The sequence below is a fragment of the Oryctolagus cuniculus genome, chromosome 14, assembly GCF_051225735.1.
Source record: "Oryctolagus cuniculus isolate XC-2025 breed Fujian yellow rabbit chromosome 14, ASM5122573v1, whole genome shotgun sequence".
Taxonomy (NCBI): domain Eukaryota; kingdom Metazoa; phylum Chordata; class Mammalia; order Lagomorpha; family Leporidae; genus Oryctolagus; species Oryctolagus cuniculus.
Genome location: NC_142880.1, coordinates 75,097,334 through 75,114,190, shown reverse-complemented (window position 1 = coordinate 75,114,190; position 16,857 = coordinate 75,097,334). Strand labels below are relative to the sequence as shown.

The 16,857-nt window shown below is 50.4% G+C and overlaps 1 protein-coding gene across 10 annotated transcripts in view; it reads right to left on the bottom strand.

Annotated features, from left to right (window-relative positions):
* SNX18 (sorting nexin 18) overlaps positions 1 to 11,008 on the bottom strand; it is a 294,655-nt gene extending 283,647 nt beyond the window's left edge. For 5 of the 10 annotated variants that reach the window (XR_016220187.1, XR_016220185.1, XR_016220186.1 and 2 more), the window contains exon 1: positions 9,167 to 10,995. Coding sequence is in view for 2 of the 10 variants with exons in the window: in XM_070056707.2 (XP_069912808.1) it covers positions 9,167 to 10,793 (1,627 nt within the window). In the remaining 8 variants the exon portion in view is untranslated. Of the gene's footprint in view, positions 1 to 9,085 lie in introns of all 10 variants that reach the window. The other 5 variants (XR_016220188.1, XR_016220190.1, XR_011382048.2 and 2 more) reach the window with 2 other exon arrangements.
* Between the last annotated feature and the right edge of the window lie 5,849 nt (positions 11,009 to 16,857).

The window sequence follows — 16,857 nt, the reverse complement described above, 5'->3', positions numbered from 1 at the left end:
AGAGTTAGAATTATAAAAACCATCCTTAGCTCCAGTGTGGCAACGAACAGCCTGGATGGATTTGACGCCCAGGCTGTAGTGTGCAAGCCACCTCCAAGCGCGTTGGTGTTCCGCCATCCCTGGTCTGAAGGTCATTTTACACCCTTCTGTCTCTCTCCCCTACCAGCACAGACACCATCTCTATTTAGGACTTTTCAAGTCTTGCCTGAATCAGCACAAGAGAAAAAAAATCCCCATTTCACTTCACCTGAAGCCACCCTTTACCCCTGCCCCCAGGACCTGTCCATCTGAAGACCTGACCATAACAACAACCTGTGTGATCTTCTGTCACCTCCAACAGTGGCTCTACACCCAGCAGCACAAACAGCACAGCAGGGCGCTTTTTGAAAAACACTAATGTCCAGGCAGCATGACCCTGAGTTCTGATTCAACAGATTCTCGGCGCAGACCGCCTCACAGCCTGTCACCACTCTACCACTGGTTCTGCGACCAGCCAGGACTGAGCCCCTGACCTCTGCAAACACAGTTCCCTTGGCCTGCAATGCCCTGGCTCAGCCAATTTGGCAAACTCCCCTTGTTTGCAAAACCCTCCTTGGGCTGAGACTGGAAGAAGCCACCCTGACCTTCCTTTCCATCCCCATGGTTAATTATGCCCTGTTCCATCCTATCCCCCAATATGGCACATGTCCACGACCGTGTGTGTCACACTGCGTGGTGCCAGCTACTCAATGGTCAGTCACCCTCACTGGCCTGGGCACTGAGTACCAGCTTATCATGTGCTTCTCATACCTTCCTAAAGCATGTCCAAGACCAGGAGGTCAACTTCCATTTATGTTCCTCCCAAAACCCAATGTGACCACCTATCCATCTATCCAAGGGCAACACCAGATGCCCTCCCCCCAGGCCTCCAACACACAACTCTCTCCATCCTCCACACTCCTGTGCACCCTTACGGAACTGTGCCTTCTGAGGGCAGGTGCCCGCTGCCCTATACGTAAGCGCAGAGCCCCCTGTATCCAAGTCAAACCAGGTGAATGCACTCTCTCTGGATTTCATGCTCTGAATTAAGCAAAAGGAACCCCAGCAACAGTACAAACGCTTACCAAAAGTGGGGGAAAAAGTGTGTGCACGGATACAAGTTTCGACACCAAGAACCAATACAAGGTGAAATCACACAGTGGATATTACTGCTCTCACACATAAAGCATTTTCAGAGTCCTTCCCCCATTGAATCTCAGAATGTCATTTCATAGACACTTAACTTTTACTTGTTAATTACTGATTTCATCCATAAGATATATCCAGATCCTATCTTTATTTGCTGTTCTCTTTTAAACTCTGCTATCATCCAGACAGGAAAACAGTAACATTCTAGAAACCACAGAAGTACTTCAAAATCAACCAAGAAGGTGGTTATTCAGCATCTACTTCATTAATTAAACAAGCATCCATCAAGTATTTGCTATTCATGTACAGAACAGTGCAACTATATCATTTTGGGACACAAAACAGGACCCACACAAACCGACACCAAGTATTGCATGAGACAATTACCCAGAAAATGGCGAAGCTCCAAGTGGCTCACACAAAGGAAGAGTTCCAATCCTGGGCTTGTGTGTGCTCATGTAGGGTTGGGAGTGTACGGCAAAATGCAGGAGCCATCCTACTTACAATAAAAGGATTAGACTCGAGTCCTGACTGCCCATCCCACACCTCTGTCCCTGTTACAACCATACTTATTATTGGTCAGGCCAAAGGCTGCGGCATCACCCTGGATGACTCCTCTTTCTCTCACACACCGCACCTGCTCCTTCGGGAAAACCTGCTAATTCTGTATTACCATACCTCCAGAGTGGGCCACTCCCTTCCATCTCCTTTGTGTCCATCCTGATCCATGCCACTATCATCAGCTCTCACCTGGATTCCTGGAGTTGTCTCCTACTGGTTCCCTGCTCCAGCTTCCACCCCATTCTGTTGTCAACACGACTAAGCTAAGGCCATTAGAAAGTCCAGCTGGATTTGGTCCCTTGGCTCAAAGCCCAGCAGTGACTTCCCTCTCATTTGAGCTTTTATTGCAAGTCCTGCCAGAGACCTGCAAGACCTTACAAATCCAACCTTCCCGGACCTCCTCTTCTCCAACCACCTGGCCTCCTTGCTGTGGCTCAAAGCTGCCACCCCAGGGCCTTTGCTCCAGCAGGACCCTCTGCCTCAAAGGATCTCCATCCACCACACACACACACACACACACACACACACCACCCCCTGCTTGGCCAACTCCTCATTTCCTACAGGTCAGACCTTCTCCATGAAACCCACTTGGCTCACACTGTTCCAAATGTCATCCTGCCTCCCATGCCCTCCTTCCCTGCTCCACTTCCATTGTTTTTCTGGACATGCATCATCCTCCTATACTCGATGTAACTGAACTGCTGTTTGGTTTCCGCTGGGTGCTTCCACCCTGCTAGAAGGTAAGCTCCAGAGGGTAGTGATCTTTGCTGTGGCCTCTGGTGCCAACCATGGCGTCTATAATAGTGCCTGCACTCTGATGGCTTGGAAACAAAGCTTATCCCTTAGGGAGTCCTAGGAATGAGTTCAAATGGCTTTAGCTTCCCTCTTTCACTACTGTCTCCCTCTGAATAACACACAAGATTTCTTCAGCAGAAAAGTCAAATCGCAGAGAGAGAGCAAAAGTTCTAAGAAAAGGAGCAGAAACCACAGGCAGGCTACAGCTCCTTCCTACTGAAGAGTAACCAAGCTGTATAGATACACATGAGCAACATCAGATCGCTGTTACTTTGGGAAAGGAGATAGGATTTAGAGCTCAAAATGAGGTCTGATCAGCTGGTAGGAAAAGTAAACAACATCTGTACTTTTATTTTTCTCTTTAAAGATGTTTATGTTATTTGAAAGGTGGAGTTGGCGGGGAAGGGAGAGACAGATCTTCCATCTATTGGTTCACTCCCCAAATGGCTGCAACAGCTGGAGCTGGGCCAGTTCAAAGTCAGGAGCCAGGAGCTTCTTCCAAGTCTCCCACGTGGGTGCAGGGGCCCAAGCATTTGGGCCATCCTCTGCTGCTTTCCCACCAGGCACATGAGCAGGCAGCCAGATCGGAAGTGGAGCAGCCAGTGCAACCAGTGCCTATATGGGATGCCAACATTGCAAGCAGTGCCAACCTCAATCATCTGTATTAATAACATCCCTCGCTCAGGTCAGGGAGAGGCTGTTCAGCTGCCCCACCACACTGCAGCTACAGAACACCTGGGGACCCTCACCAAGGGGCAGGAGGCCAGGTGTTAATCACCAGCGCACTCAACACACCTGGCAGGGTAAGCGCCAGGTGCATGTTTGCTGATCTGAACTAAACAGTCACAACTGCTCTCTCACATCAGGTGATAAAGGATTTTCAGGCTCCCAGCTTACAGACACACATAAGCAGACAAAACACCATTGAAAGCAGCCTGAGACCATGTATAAATGTTTACTGCATACTTAAGAGTATTTTATTTCCAATGTGGAAATGATGCTATTAAAAAGTAAAAAAAAAAAAAAAAAAAAAAAAAAAAGAACCAAGAAAATGGTACTCAGGAAACCATGAACTTCATATTTATAGATGAAGAAGCTGGGGCTCAGAAATGCGGGAATGATTTGTGCTGGGACCCAACTGATTAGGAGGTGGGGCGAGACCGGCAGCAGATAATTTACGTAAACTCTTTAATGTGAACAACAAACTGGACTCCAATAAAGTGCAATCTGTCCCTCTGTTAACCATTGCTTCCGTGTGCCCTACAGGGCAAGTGACTAAAACACAGCATTTAATTGCTATGCTGATGCCTCCCTGGGACTCTGGTATTTCTGCCTGCAATTCTGGTGGTAATAGGTTGTGGGAAGGGATGAAAAGACTAGTGGAACTGTGCCTGAAAGGACAGTACCTCTCCTTTCCAAAGCACTTTTCAAAATTAAACATTTAGAGAGAAGCTTCTATGAACCAGGACATCTGATCCTCACAACGACCGTGGAAGGAAGTGCTTGCCCTTCACCAACAACAGAACTATGGCTCAGAGGTAAAAATTCCTGTCCCAAGCTTCCCAACACCCTTGCCCTGGCCCACCAGACCCCACGCTGCTGGAGACAGGCTGCCCTGACGCATGACCTCTTGGCCTGGCTAAGTCAGCTCCCTCACAGCCTGGGCCTGTCCTGTCTCTGCGCACGTGGGCGCTCTCTCCAGCAGTGGGCTGGCCGCACACTCTCAGCAGCCTGGCACAGTGAACTGCCCCAGCTGGTTGACCTGTGTCTATCACCAATCCTAGAACTGAGGATCCAGCAGAGTCCCCTCCATCCATCCCACAGGCACAGGCGGTGGAGGCAGACTCCAGACTGGGCTGTCTCCTGCATTTAACTGCATCAAGCAGAGTTAAGGCAGCAGTGTAGTTTGTGATCATTTAGTCAATGACAGCAGGGAGTTTTCTCAATAGATGGCATATTCAAGCTAACTTGATATTAGACTTTGATTTAAAAACAGGAACAATGCCACAACTGATTTTCATTCAACCCGAATTAAAAACAGTTTAAGGGAGGTGGCACATCTGTGAGCGAGCCACAGAACTTCTCAGGTGTTGGGACTTCTGCCACCACACTTGGAAGCCTTAAGATGACCAGACCAGATGATGTATCCAGGCAAAGAGCAAAGGCCAAGGGCACCACGGGCTCCAGGAGCTCCTGGGAGGACTGGGGTGGGAGCGCCGTCCTCAGCGTCCTTTTAGTTCTGCTGTGTAACTGGGCTTCCCGGTGAGTCTCCACTCAAAACACACTGAGACGCCATGGGCCGGGTGCAGAGAGCAGCGCCCCACCTGGCTTCATGACCACGGCTGCCCTTGGCTGGTAACACTGACATTTTAACCCAGGAACTGACTCATCTGTTTCCAGAGTTCTAAGGGTTGCCTCATTTTCACCAAGAAAATACAAACTGGGCCAAAGGTTAAGGCTAGAATTGAAGTCTCTTTACCAAAACAGCTGGGCGTGGAAGGGGCCAGGAGAACGAACGGGGCTCAAGATGAGCTAAAACAAAAGGGAGGAATTTTAGCCCAGAGGTTTTGAAATAAAGATGAGTTTGTAAAGAGCCCAACTTCTTAGATCTTTTCACCCTTATTCCTGGCACCGCCCTCTCAGGGCTATTTTTAGCCCCAGGAGAATGGGGCAGAGATAGGGAAGGTCTCCTTGCAGCCCTCTTACCTTGCCCTGCAGGGAACTCTAGGGCGCACAATGGTAAAATTCTACCTAGCAAGATGGGGAGCCCTGCCACTTTGCTGCTGAAAAGAGGGTTCCTCGGGAACACCTGGAGAGCAGCACAGCAGACTGCATATTCCATTTAGAACAAAGAAAACTGGACTGCCTATCTATTTACCTTGGTCCCCTTCACAGGGCTCAAACTAGATTTTACCAACAAAGCGATCTAACTCGGCTTTATACCTTTACTTTGGAGTAAAGACATTTCACTTTATGAGACTCCCTCTGGCCATCTCGTCCCTGTTCATGAAACCCTTGCTTCTCATAAACTAACTCTGTACAGTATTTCCCTCTCACAACAGGTCACCAGGTGTCGATGTAAACCTTTTAAATCATGGCAACTTGCCTGATCAGGGTTAGCTTTAGTCAGTCTTGCAGGTTAATGATATCTTTGGAAACAAGGCTGAATATGCCAAGAACCTGATGATGAACTACATGCTCTGTGTGCCTCTCCGAACCTACCACCAACAGCACTTCCAGGGCGTGCTACAGGCAGGCATAGCACAGAGGCAGAAGATGCTACCATTTCGAGAAAACAGTCAAGACCCCAGGACGACATGGCGTTGACAGCCCTGGGAATGCTACCTAAGGGATCAATAAGCTGCCTAGGAACAAAGAATTTAAGGGACTCCTGTGTTCCGTCAAAGCAGAAAACCAAAACAAGCTCTGATTCCTACAGAATGCACTGTAGACTACTTGGAACTGCCTTCTCCCGCCACTGGACTCCGTAACGGAAGTGGGGTTGTTGGTCTAAGACCTCATCCGTTGACGAGCCACAATTCGCTTTGCGCAGAAGCAGACACATGGCTTTCTTCACTCCTGTAGAAAGCACTCACACCAAAACCATTACGAGTTGAATACGGTTAGGAAAATGCTGACCTACCACATGCATGGTGTCTTGGTTTTCGGTCCTCACCCTGCACCAAGCTGGGTTCTTACCAGGAGGGCCTCAGGCATGCATGCACACCCAGGGGCCCAGTGGTTCCTGAATGGGACAAGAACATAGGCTGCAGGCAGGGGGTGTACACACAGCACCCAAAGGTCACCCACAGCCTGAGTGCCTGACAGGACCTGCCTCCCCGCCCAGTTTTCATTAAAAAGAAAACTACAGGAAAGGTCATTAAAAGATAACCAATTGGCTGGAGGAGAGACTTACTACAGAGTTAATTGTTAAACCAGAGCCAGTCTTTCTATCACAGATCCCCGTAGGATGGAAGAGCCAGGCTGCTGTCCAAAACGTGTCCCACCAGCTGTCAAGCACGGGAAATGGGGCTATGGTGACTGAAAAACTGCTTTTTCCCTTCTACTTGATTTTAACATTGAACAGCCACACATGGATCACAGACACAGCATCTTCCAGGTAAGAACAATGCTCGGAGGAGCTTAACGGTGCTTCCTTTCCCCTAGGAATTTAACAACAGGTCTCATAAACGCTCCTCCTTAACTGCTTTAGTAATTAAAAGGCACCTTTGAATCACAGCCTACCTCTTTTCAATGTGGACCTCCTTACAGGTGATTACAAACGTAAAATGTGGAAGTAGTAAAACTATTTTTCTCTCACTTTGAACAAGTAAAATTCTGGAGATAAAATACTTTTCTGATGTTTTAGAATTTCTTCCAAAGTTGAAATATAAACTGTAAGCCAAGTGCTTAGAACAGAAACTATGCTGCTAAAGGTTTCTGACCTGTCCTGCTTGGTGCTCCCTTTTCACAAGCCATAGTGACACCTTTGACATGATTATGCCTTGAGATCCAGTAAGCAAAATCCCTGAGTGCCCAGACTAAAGACCCATTCCTCGGCAACTGCGCAGTGATGGGGGCAAGAGCTGAGCTGCTCACCACACGCTCAGGAAGCTTTAGCCTGGCTTCAGATACTCGCCGCCGCCACCAGCCTCCCCATAAACACTGGGTGTAAGCAAATGCTTTCAGCCTTATGTATTGCACACTATAGCTTTAAATGGCAGCACGGGCTAAGGACACGTCATCTGGGGACACTGGCTCCCTGGACATCACACACCCAGGCGACGACAGAAACAAACGACACTGAGTATCCACTGGTGCTCTTTCCGAGGTTCCCAGGGACTGTGTTTGGTACCCTTGAACCTGTCTAAATCACATAACAGGAGACTGCTTTAAGGATGGAGGGTTTTCAAATCCCGAGGAGTAAGAGACAATTCTAGTTCTGGGATTAAAAACTAAAAAACCAAACAGATGGTTTAACAGTAAACAGCAGGGTACTTGACAAAAGCTGTGTGATGCCAACCTGGTGCAGGAATCCCTACCTCCAGCTGCAGATCTCTTGCTTCTGCCCAGCTTCAACTATTTGCATAAAGTCACAGGAATGTGTAAGAAGTGGGCCAGCGAGAGCCCAGCATAATGTAATACAATGGAACTTAAGTGTTAAGATTCTGCATTAAATAGCTCAAAAAGTCAGTTCCACCAGCATCAGCCAAAAAGCCAAGGATTCACAACAATTTATGCAAAAAAAAAAAAAAAAGGGAAAAGAAACACCCAGATGCAGGTTCAATAAATGCCAACAGCAAAAAGTTAATTCAAAAAGCTAATTGTTCAAACAGCTAATTCAATTTTGGACTGCATTAACCAATTACAAACTGCATGAAATTTCTATTGGCTACTAAAATTGCTAAGGCAGATACCCAGCTTGTTGTATTTTAGCAGCAACCACAGACTTAGGGCAAAGCATCTGAATTCCCCTGCCCCCTCCCACAGTGACAGTCAGAGGGCCGGTCGCAGACTTGGAACCGGAGGAGAGGAGAAACAGAGGAAGGAAGCAGAAGCAAGACTGTTTCCAGAAGTCTGACGGCCTCACATGCGGAGGAACACACAGAAAAGACACGTGCGAGGGTCAGGGCTGCTCACCAAGCACCCGGCCCACCTGGAAGGGCGCCTCAGCACCAAAGGGCAGACCTGTGTGGCCCGGCTTCCCGTGCAAGCCGGGCTAGACGGCTGCCTCTTCCCACCCTCCCCAGGCCTCTCAAACTCCAGCAGCTCCCCATCCCCTCTCAATCAAGCCATCAAGTCAGAGTGCAGTCAGGACAGGCATTACGGCTATCATTTACTCTATTAAAAATAATAATAATCTGCAAATGCCGGCGCTTATTTAACTAAAGTGGGGCACGCTGACAACTAACAGTAACGAGACAAACCCTGGGATGCCAGCAGCACTGCTCGCTCCCAGACACAATACTCCATGTGTTCTCCGTAGAATGCCCACGCTATTTTCATCGTGTTCTTAATTTCAGCTGGCTAACAGACTGCCGACTCAAAGCGACCAAGCTTCTCCTGAAATCAGCGTGAGCCCCTTATTCCTTCGACCAGGTTTGCAAACAAGAAGTCTACACAAGAAGTCCCGTAAGCTGTCCCAGAGCAGAGAGGCCATCCCAGTTCCTCTGGGGCAGCAGGCCCTGCCTGAGCTGGGTGCAGGGGGAGAGTCCGATTTACTTACCTCGCAGGCACCCTTTCTTCCCACTCCTCCCTGGCCCTCTGATACCCACAGCTGAGTGACACCGCGGGGTTCAAACGCATGCCTAACAAGGCCTGGGTTTCCTGTTCCTTCTACCCTAGCCTCAAGACTGCAGCTCCTTATCCAAGGATCCGAACTCTACAATGACAGCACTGTCGTAAAAACACTAGGACTCTCCTGGGGCAAGTGCCCGCTCCCGGCCTGGAGGATGCCGGAAGGAAACAGCTACCTGTCGCACACTCCAGGGAAAAGTCCCTAGCCATCCTCGTCCCTGCTCCGCCCCCCCTCCCACACCTGCACAATGGGCCTGAAACCCACCTTGGTGCCCTGTCCACGTCACCCCTCGCGGCCTGAACCCCCGCACTCCGCGTCATCCGCTCTCCAGGCGCCAGCCTTTACCTTTCTGAACGTGGATGATGTCCGGGAAGTTGGCCAGGTGCCCCTGATAGAGCGCTAACAGGTCCATGACGGGGTCCAGGTCCTGCCTGGGCTGCTCGGCGAAGAGTTCGCCGATGGCGTCGTAGGCATCTCCGGTGAAGGCGATGGCCTGGTTGAGGCCCGCCGAGAAGGCCTGCTGGTCCAGCTCGAAGGCCTGGCTGAGGCCGCGGAAGGACTGGCCCACCTTCTGGTACTCCTTCTTGAAGCCCGTCACCTGCTTGCGCGCGAACTCGTTGGCCGTGTGGTTGAGCTGCAGCGCGCTGTCGTCCATCTTCTTGGTGAAGCACTTGAAGCCGTCGATCTTGCTCTCCACCTCCTGCAGGTCCAGCGCGGCGGCGGGCGGCGTGCTCAGCGTCAGGAAGAAGTTGGCGCCCACCATCTCGTCCTTCTCCGCCTTCCGCTTGCCCTGCTTCCAGGCCTTCTCGTCCGTGCTGCTCGGGCACGTCAGGAAGTGCTGGAAGACGTCGCACTGCGCCAGCACCGGGTGGCTGGCCATGTGGTTCATCCACCAGATCAGGCCCTTCCTGCGCTTGGAGATGAAGTCCTCCTCGAAGCGGCCCGTGGCCTGCTTCTCGGGCAGGTGCGGCACCGAGATGACCGGGAACTTCTCGGCCAGGCGAGCATACAGCCAGTCGAAGTGCTTGTAGCGCCGGTGCACCGGCACCTGCGTGTGCGTGGGCACCAGCTTGTAGGAGATGTAGCTCTTCATGCCCTTGAACTTGGTCTGCTTGGTGGGGTCGTCGATGGTACACTGGAACGGGTAGGGGTTCTCCTGCCACTCGGGGCCGTAGGGCCCCAGCACCACGCACAGCTTGTCGCCGTCTTTCACGAAGCCCGACGCCTCACCCAGCACGAAGGCCTCCCCGCCCGACTTGACGAAGGTGGAGAAGCGGTTGAGGTTGCGGCTCACCGTGGCCGAGCTCTTGGCCCCGGACGCGTGGTGCTGGGCGGGCGCCGGGCCCCCGCGCGCGCCCAGCGAGAGGTCGGAGCGCGTGGACAGGCGGTAGCGGCCCGCCGCGCCGCCGCCCGCCGACGACGAGCCGTCGAGGTCCGGGTAGGCGCCGCTGCCCAGCGCGCCCGGCTCGTCGGCCACCGTGGAGCTGTCGTCCCACTCGTCGTCCCAGTCGTCGTCGCTGCCCTGGCTGGCCTGGTAGCCGCCGCCGTACAGCGGCTGCTGGGGCGACGGCTGCAGGGCGCCCCCGCCGTACGGGAAGCCCGCGCCCGGCGGCTGGAAGGTGCTCGGCGGCGGCGCCTGCTGCGGCTGCAGCAGCGGCTGGAAGGCGTCGGCCGGCGGCTTGAAGGAGGCGGGCGGCGCGGCGGGCAGGGGCTCGAAGCCGCCCGGCGGGACGTTGGCGTAGCGGGCCGGGGCGCCCGGGCCGCCGTCGCCCGCCGGGCCGGGCTCGGGGGCGCGGATCACCTGCACGTATGAGGCCGGGAAGAGACCCCGGTCGCCGCGGCTGTTGACCCCCTCGAGCCAGCCCTCGATGTCCTGTTCGCTGCACAGGCTCAGCACCTCGTGCTCCCTCAGCGAGATCTCGCCCGGGTTCTCCGACCGAAAGTCATACAGCGCCCGGGCGCGCAGCGCCATGGTCCCGGCGCCCCGGGCGGGCGGTCGCGAGACCGGCGCCCTCTCGCCCTGGCCCGTCCGACGGGGCCCCGCGGTGCCGCCCGCGCCCGCGCCCTAGCCCCCTCGCGCGCGGACTGGAGCTCGGAAGGCAGCGCGCACCCCGCCGCCACGGCCAGCCGGTCGCGCCCTCCGCGCCGCTCGCAGTCCCGACTGCCGCTCTGGGCCGCCGCCGGCCGGGGGCGGGGCCCGCGGCCTCCCACGTCCCCAGCTGCGCTAATCCACGGCCGAGAGCCGCGTGCCAGGCGAGAGCAAGCGATGGCCGAGCCGCCGCGCGCTCCTTCCGGGTCCCAGATCCGCGGCGGCCACTACCCCCTGGTGGCTGCTGCTGCGAAGTGGCGCGCCGGGGTGGCAGCCCCGCCTCAGGAGGAGGTTTCTAATTGGGGTGAATTAGCGGAGACTTTTTTTTTTTTTAAAGGCTTTTAAGCTAAAAACGTTTCCTAGAAAGTACGCTTCATAAACCTTCCCTCTGTGAGCACTGAGGGAATGCTGCTGGAACAGCGCGAGCCACGCGTATAAAGAAGAATTTTGCAACGAATATCCGCGACTGCTGCAAGGAGAAAGGTGGCCTGGGCTGAGGGCTCTTGACGCTCCCTGACCTCTTCTGCTCGCTGGAGCTTGTTGGCCAAGAAGGCAGGAGATTGACAAGAGCCGGAGGGAGGAGCTAGAATGTGCAAAAAAGTAAGTGCACGGGAAGCTGGCATTTTGTATGTGTCCCTGTGCCCTCCTAGGATGAGTGTCCTGCAGGGAATGAGAGCTTAGCCTTCAGGTGGGGCTGCAGGGTTCCAGTACCTGTTCTGACGCTAGTTAGTGACCTTGAGCAAGTCGTTTATTTTGTACCTACCTCCCAGGGTCCTTGTGAGAATCCCCTAGTAATGTAATATATATATATATGTATTACATATGTATATATTACATGAATATATATATTCACACACATATACATATATGTAAATTGTTATGGGGCTGGATGTCTTTTGTTGGGTTTTTGTTTTTATTTTATATGAAAGGCACAGAGACTTAGCTGTTGCATCCACTGGTTCACTTCTCAAATGTCCTCAACAGCCAGGGCTGGGACAGGCTGAAGAAGCTGGCAGCCTGGAACTTTATCCAGGTTTCCCTTGTGGGTGGCAGAAACCCAAGTACTTGAACTGCCTCCCAGAGGGAGCATTGCAGGAATGCTGGGGCCAAAGCAGTGTAGTGGGGACTTGAACCAGACAGTACGATACAGGACACAAATGTCCCAAGTGGTGACTTAACCACTGCACCAGTGCCCTAGCGATGAGGACATGAACCAGTATACGGCACACACCGGGCGTGGTGAGTGCAGCTCAAGGGTTTGCTCCTGCTCTTGCTGCTGTCGTTGTTATTTGGGAAAACAAAAATCCCCGACTTCTTTCCTAGAGAGAAGGCGGCTGACAGAGTTGCAATTGCAGGGAGAATGAATTGGAAAGGGTCCCATGGGTCACACCCCCACTCCTAGCCTGAGGCCAGGGTCCATCCGTCTCCAGTCATCTCTAAGTCTCCATATCTTCACATGATTTTTAAGATAGGCAGATCAAAAATCACTTCCTGAAATATTAATCAGCCCCAGCTCCTGTAGTTGCCTTGTTCCCTATCCTCCTCTCCTTTAGTGTATAATTTGCCCAAAGCCTTTTCTTCTCATAATCCCCTCTTAGGAAATCTAGCCTAATTATTCCTTTGAAGACACCTCTAATTGGGGTTCTGCATTCATATATCATTAATTTCAGCCTGTCCTCTGACCCTTTTCAAGCAAATCTGGGAAACAGGCCAGAAGAGAATAGCATGATTAAAAAGGTTTAGGGTATACTCAGCAGCCTGCACAAAACCACAGACCCACTATGCCAGAATTGCTCACAGTGTTTATCCTAATGAAAAACCTTAATTCAATTCAGCAAGCAATTCTGAATTACCACATTTTTAGCGGAAAACTCTGGGTTATGATTATTTTCACAGTAAGCAACAGAAGTCACTGAATTTCAGTGCCAGCATTCTCTGTGGTCAGAAACTTGAAGTCAACATTGACCAAACACGGAGAATACGATTTGTTTCTCTGATGGACCCAGGAGAAGCTAACCCAGAATATTTAAACACGTGTAGTTTTACCCCTGCTATGCATTTTGGTAGTTGCTTTTTAGATGAAAGAGTTAATTACAGTAACTTCAGGCTTACTTCAGGTGTGAAATTCCAGTGTGGAAGGTGATGATTTGACAGACTGGTTGAGCTGCTTTGTAGAAGCAATGGTTAGGGTGTTTGTAGCACAGGTGCATCAGGACCTGCAGGTGTGCAGCTTTGCAGGGGTCAAAGCAAGAAGGCCTTTGTGTTTCTCAGACTTCAAGACAAGTTGTCCATGTACTTGGCTTTACCCTCCTCCCCAGGTGAGAGGAAAAAACCCTACCCCTATGTGGAAAATGCACTCAAGTATTAAAAACTTATAAGCCTTTGCCCAGAGAAATAGATACAGTGATGTTGGAGAAATTTCAACATTCCTCTAGAAAATGGAGTATATTATTCATAATGCAGTTCACACAGTTGTCATAACCCTCAAGGATGCCTATTCTACTGTGCTTTTTGTCAAGAAGGATCTTCACACTCCATGGCTTCAAACAACTGCATTTTCTCACTTCCTATCCTTGGCCTGAGAGGCCCTAGGTGGCCTGATCCTTGGCTGTCTTTCCAGCTGTCTCTGACACTGCCAGAAGCCACAGTGGTTTCTTTACGATTTCTGGAACAAGCCTAGCACATTCCTGCACGGTGCTTTCTGCCTTTGCTGTTTTCTCTGCTTGGAACACACTTCCAGGGACACCCACCGCGCTACTCCTTTCCTGACTGATAGGCAGAGCGGCTCCTCCATCCCTCCTTTCTTCTCTGCCTTGGAGAATCTGAAAGTAAGATAGAGGAGCCTGGGGTCCTGAGTCACTTTGTAAGAGAAAAATCTTTTGCTGGGCTAAGGCACTGTTACAGCAGGGTGTTTTTGTTGTTGAGGCAGCTGGCGTTAATTATCCCAATAGGATCTCCACCTCCCACACCTCTGTCCCTCATCTCACTTTTCTTTGTGACACTTACTACCTAACATAAACATCCATCTATACATTCATCAGGTCTGCCTCCGTTAGAATGGACCCTCCTCAGGGCCCTTCGTCCTGAAGATACAGCATCGAACAAAACAGACATGCAGACAAGCATAAGCAGTCGTCCAGTGAATGAATGACAGCATTCCGAGGGTTTCCTCCCTAGATGATGTCGGCTCTCCTTAGTAGCTTTTCCAGTGTCTGGGACTGTTGCCCTGGTCCCTCTCACTGCCTGCTGTAAGACACTGCGCGCTTCTGAGGACGACTCAATAACCCTCCCTTCAGTCAGCAACCTGAAAGCTAAGTCAACCACCAGGACCCCACTCCCGAGTTCCAGAGAGTGTTGGAAATTACATCATGGCTACGTGGGTCACTATTTGTTTTCAAATAACACTCTATAACCCTCTGAATCTGTGGGATCCACATCCTGCATTCCAGCAACCAGGGATGGAAAATATTGCCAGAGAAAAATTGCACCTGTACTAAACCTCTGCAGACCTTCTTCTAGGCAATGTGCCCTACCCAATGTGGTATAACACCTTTTGGGATGGGCTTTTGCCACCATGATAAACTCCTCACTTGAGATGCCTACACCCTATATCAGAGTGCATGGGTTCGAGTCCTGGTTCTGCTCCTGATTCCAGGTTCCCACTAATGCACACCCTAGGAGGCGGCACGGTCAAGTAGTTGGGTCACCACTATGCGTGTAGGAAACCTGGATTGAGTTCCTGGCTCCTGGCTTGGGAACTGGCCCAGCTCTGACTATAACAGGCATTTGGGGAGGGAAGCAGTAGTAGGGAGGTCTTTCTCTCTCTCTCTCTCTCTGCCTTTATATAAGCTTTTTTTATACATATAAATGCCTCATTTGGCACCTTTTTTTTTTTTTAATTTTTATTTGACAGATAGAGTTTGACAGTAGAGATAGAGAGAGACAGACAGAAAGGTCTTCCTTCCGTTGGTTTACCTCCCAAATGGCCGCCACGGCCGGCACTGCGCCGATCTGAAGCCAGGAGCCAAGTGCTTCTTCCTGGTCTCCCATGGGGTGCAGGTGCCCAAGCACCTGGGCCATCCTCCACTGCACTCCCTGGCCACAGCAGAGAGCTGGACTGGAAGAGGGGCAGCTGGGACTAGAACCCGGCACCCATATGGGATGCCAGCACCACAGGCGGAGGATTACCCAAGTGAGCTACGGCGCCGGCCCTTTATATAAGCTTTTAAATCTTAATTTTTAAAAAGTTTTTTTAAAGATTTATTTATTTATTGAAAGAGTTACAGAGTCAGGGGCAGAGAGAAAGAGAAGTCTTCCATCTGCTTGTTCAATCCCCAAAAGGCCACAATGGCCAGAGTTTGGCCAATCCAAAGCCAGGAGCTTCTTCCAGGTCTCCCACATGGGTGCAGGGGCCCAAGGACTGCTTTTCCAGGCCATAGCAGAGAGCTGGATCAGAAGTGGAGCAGCCAGGACTCGAACCAGTGACCATATGGGATGCTGGCACTGCAGGTGGTGGCTTTACTCGCTACATCACAGCACCAGCCCCTAAAAAAAGTTTTATGGGAGCTGGTATTGGTGGCGCAGCAAGTTAAGCCACAGCCTGCAAAGCTGGCATCCCCTATGAGCATTGGTTGGAGTCCCATTTGCTCTACTTCTGATCCAGCTCTCTGCTAATGCACCTGGGAAAGACGCAAAAGATGGTTCCAGTGTTTGGGCCCTTGCCACTCACATGGGAGACCCAGATGGAGTTCCAAGCTCCTGCTTTTCACCTGGCCCAGGCCTAACCATTGCAGCCATTTGGGGAGTGAACTAGTAGATGGTAGGTCTCTCTGTCTCTCCTGTCTCTGTATCTCTGCCTTTCAAATAAAATAAATCTTAAAAAAATTTAACTCCTTACATAGCATTATATTAAGTAAAATGAGTAATCTAGAGATGATTTAAAGTATATGGAAATATGTGTATAGGTTATAGGCAAGTTCTGTACCATCTTTATAATAAGGAATTTGAGTGTGGACTGGAGCACTAATCCCCCATGGATACTGAGGAACATCTATATTTGTATTTTACTACTTATATACTTCCTATGTTATACTATATATCTACTATTCATGTGATGGATCAGGCATTTCACATGCAAATACTTGTGAATCTCAACCTAACTGTATTATTTCCTGCTGCATTTTTCCAGCAGCTCCTCCATACATAGAGCAGCTATTGTCATCTCCACTGTCACAGAGCAGGACACCCAAACACAGACAGTGATCTGTTGAAATCATAAAGCAGGTGAGGACCTTGTGGCTACCCCGCTGTCCTGAAAAATGTCCATCCACAGACTTACAGGTTTCCCCAAAACTACTCTTCATGTTAAAGAGCACTGGTCACTTACTAGAAACTTTATAGCTGAGATTTAAGAGAGATTCGAGGAAATTCAAGGAAAAGAAGGCCACTGACAGTGTCCCTGCCTCCACTTGATTATACCTGGAGTTTGAACTCCATGAGGACACGGATTTTTGTCTACTTTGTTCACTACTACATCCTCCCAACGTAATAAATTGAGTGAATATTTGTCAAATGCATGCATGAATGAATGAAACTTTCCAAGCCTTAGTTTCTCATTCAAAAGAGAAAGAAAAATAATGCCTTCATAGGGTATTTTAGGTCTTAATGAATAAATTTTTGTGGTGTTTTACAGTGCTCAATGTGAAAAGGTAATATTTATGTAATTAAAAACATACCCCAATTCTTAATTAAAATCAGTTCCCTAAATTGTGCAGTTCATACTTGGGGAGAATTCTTGAGGTGTTGGGTAAATGTTCATATTTGGATTCTATGATGTTAGTTTTTTCTGTGGTGGTATTTATAGCTAAGAATGTACAGGTACCTAATAACCATTCACTGCTGTGGAAATCCCATTTCTCATGACTGTGCCTCTTTTATACATAGTTTG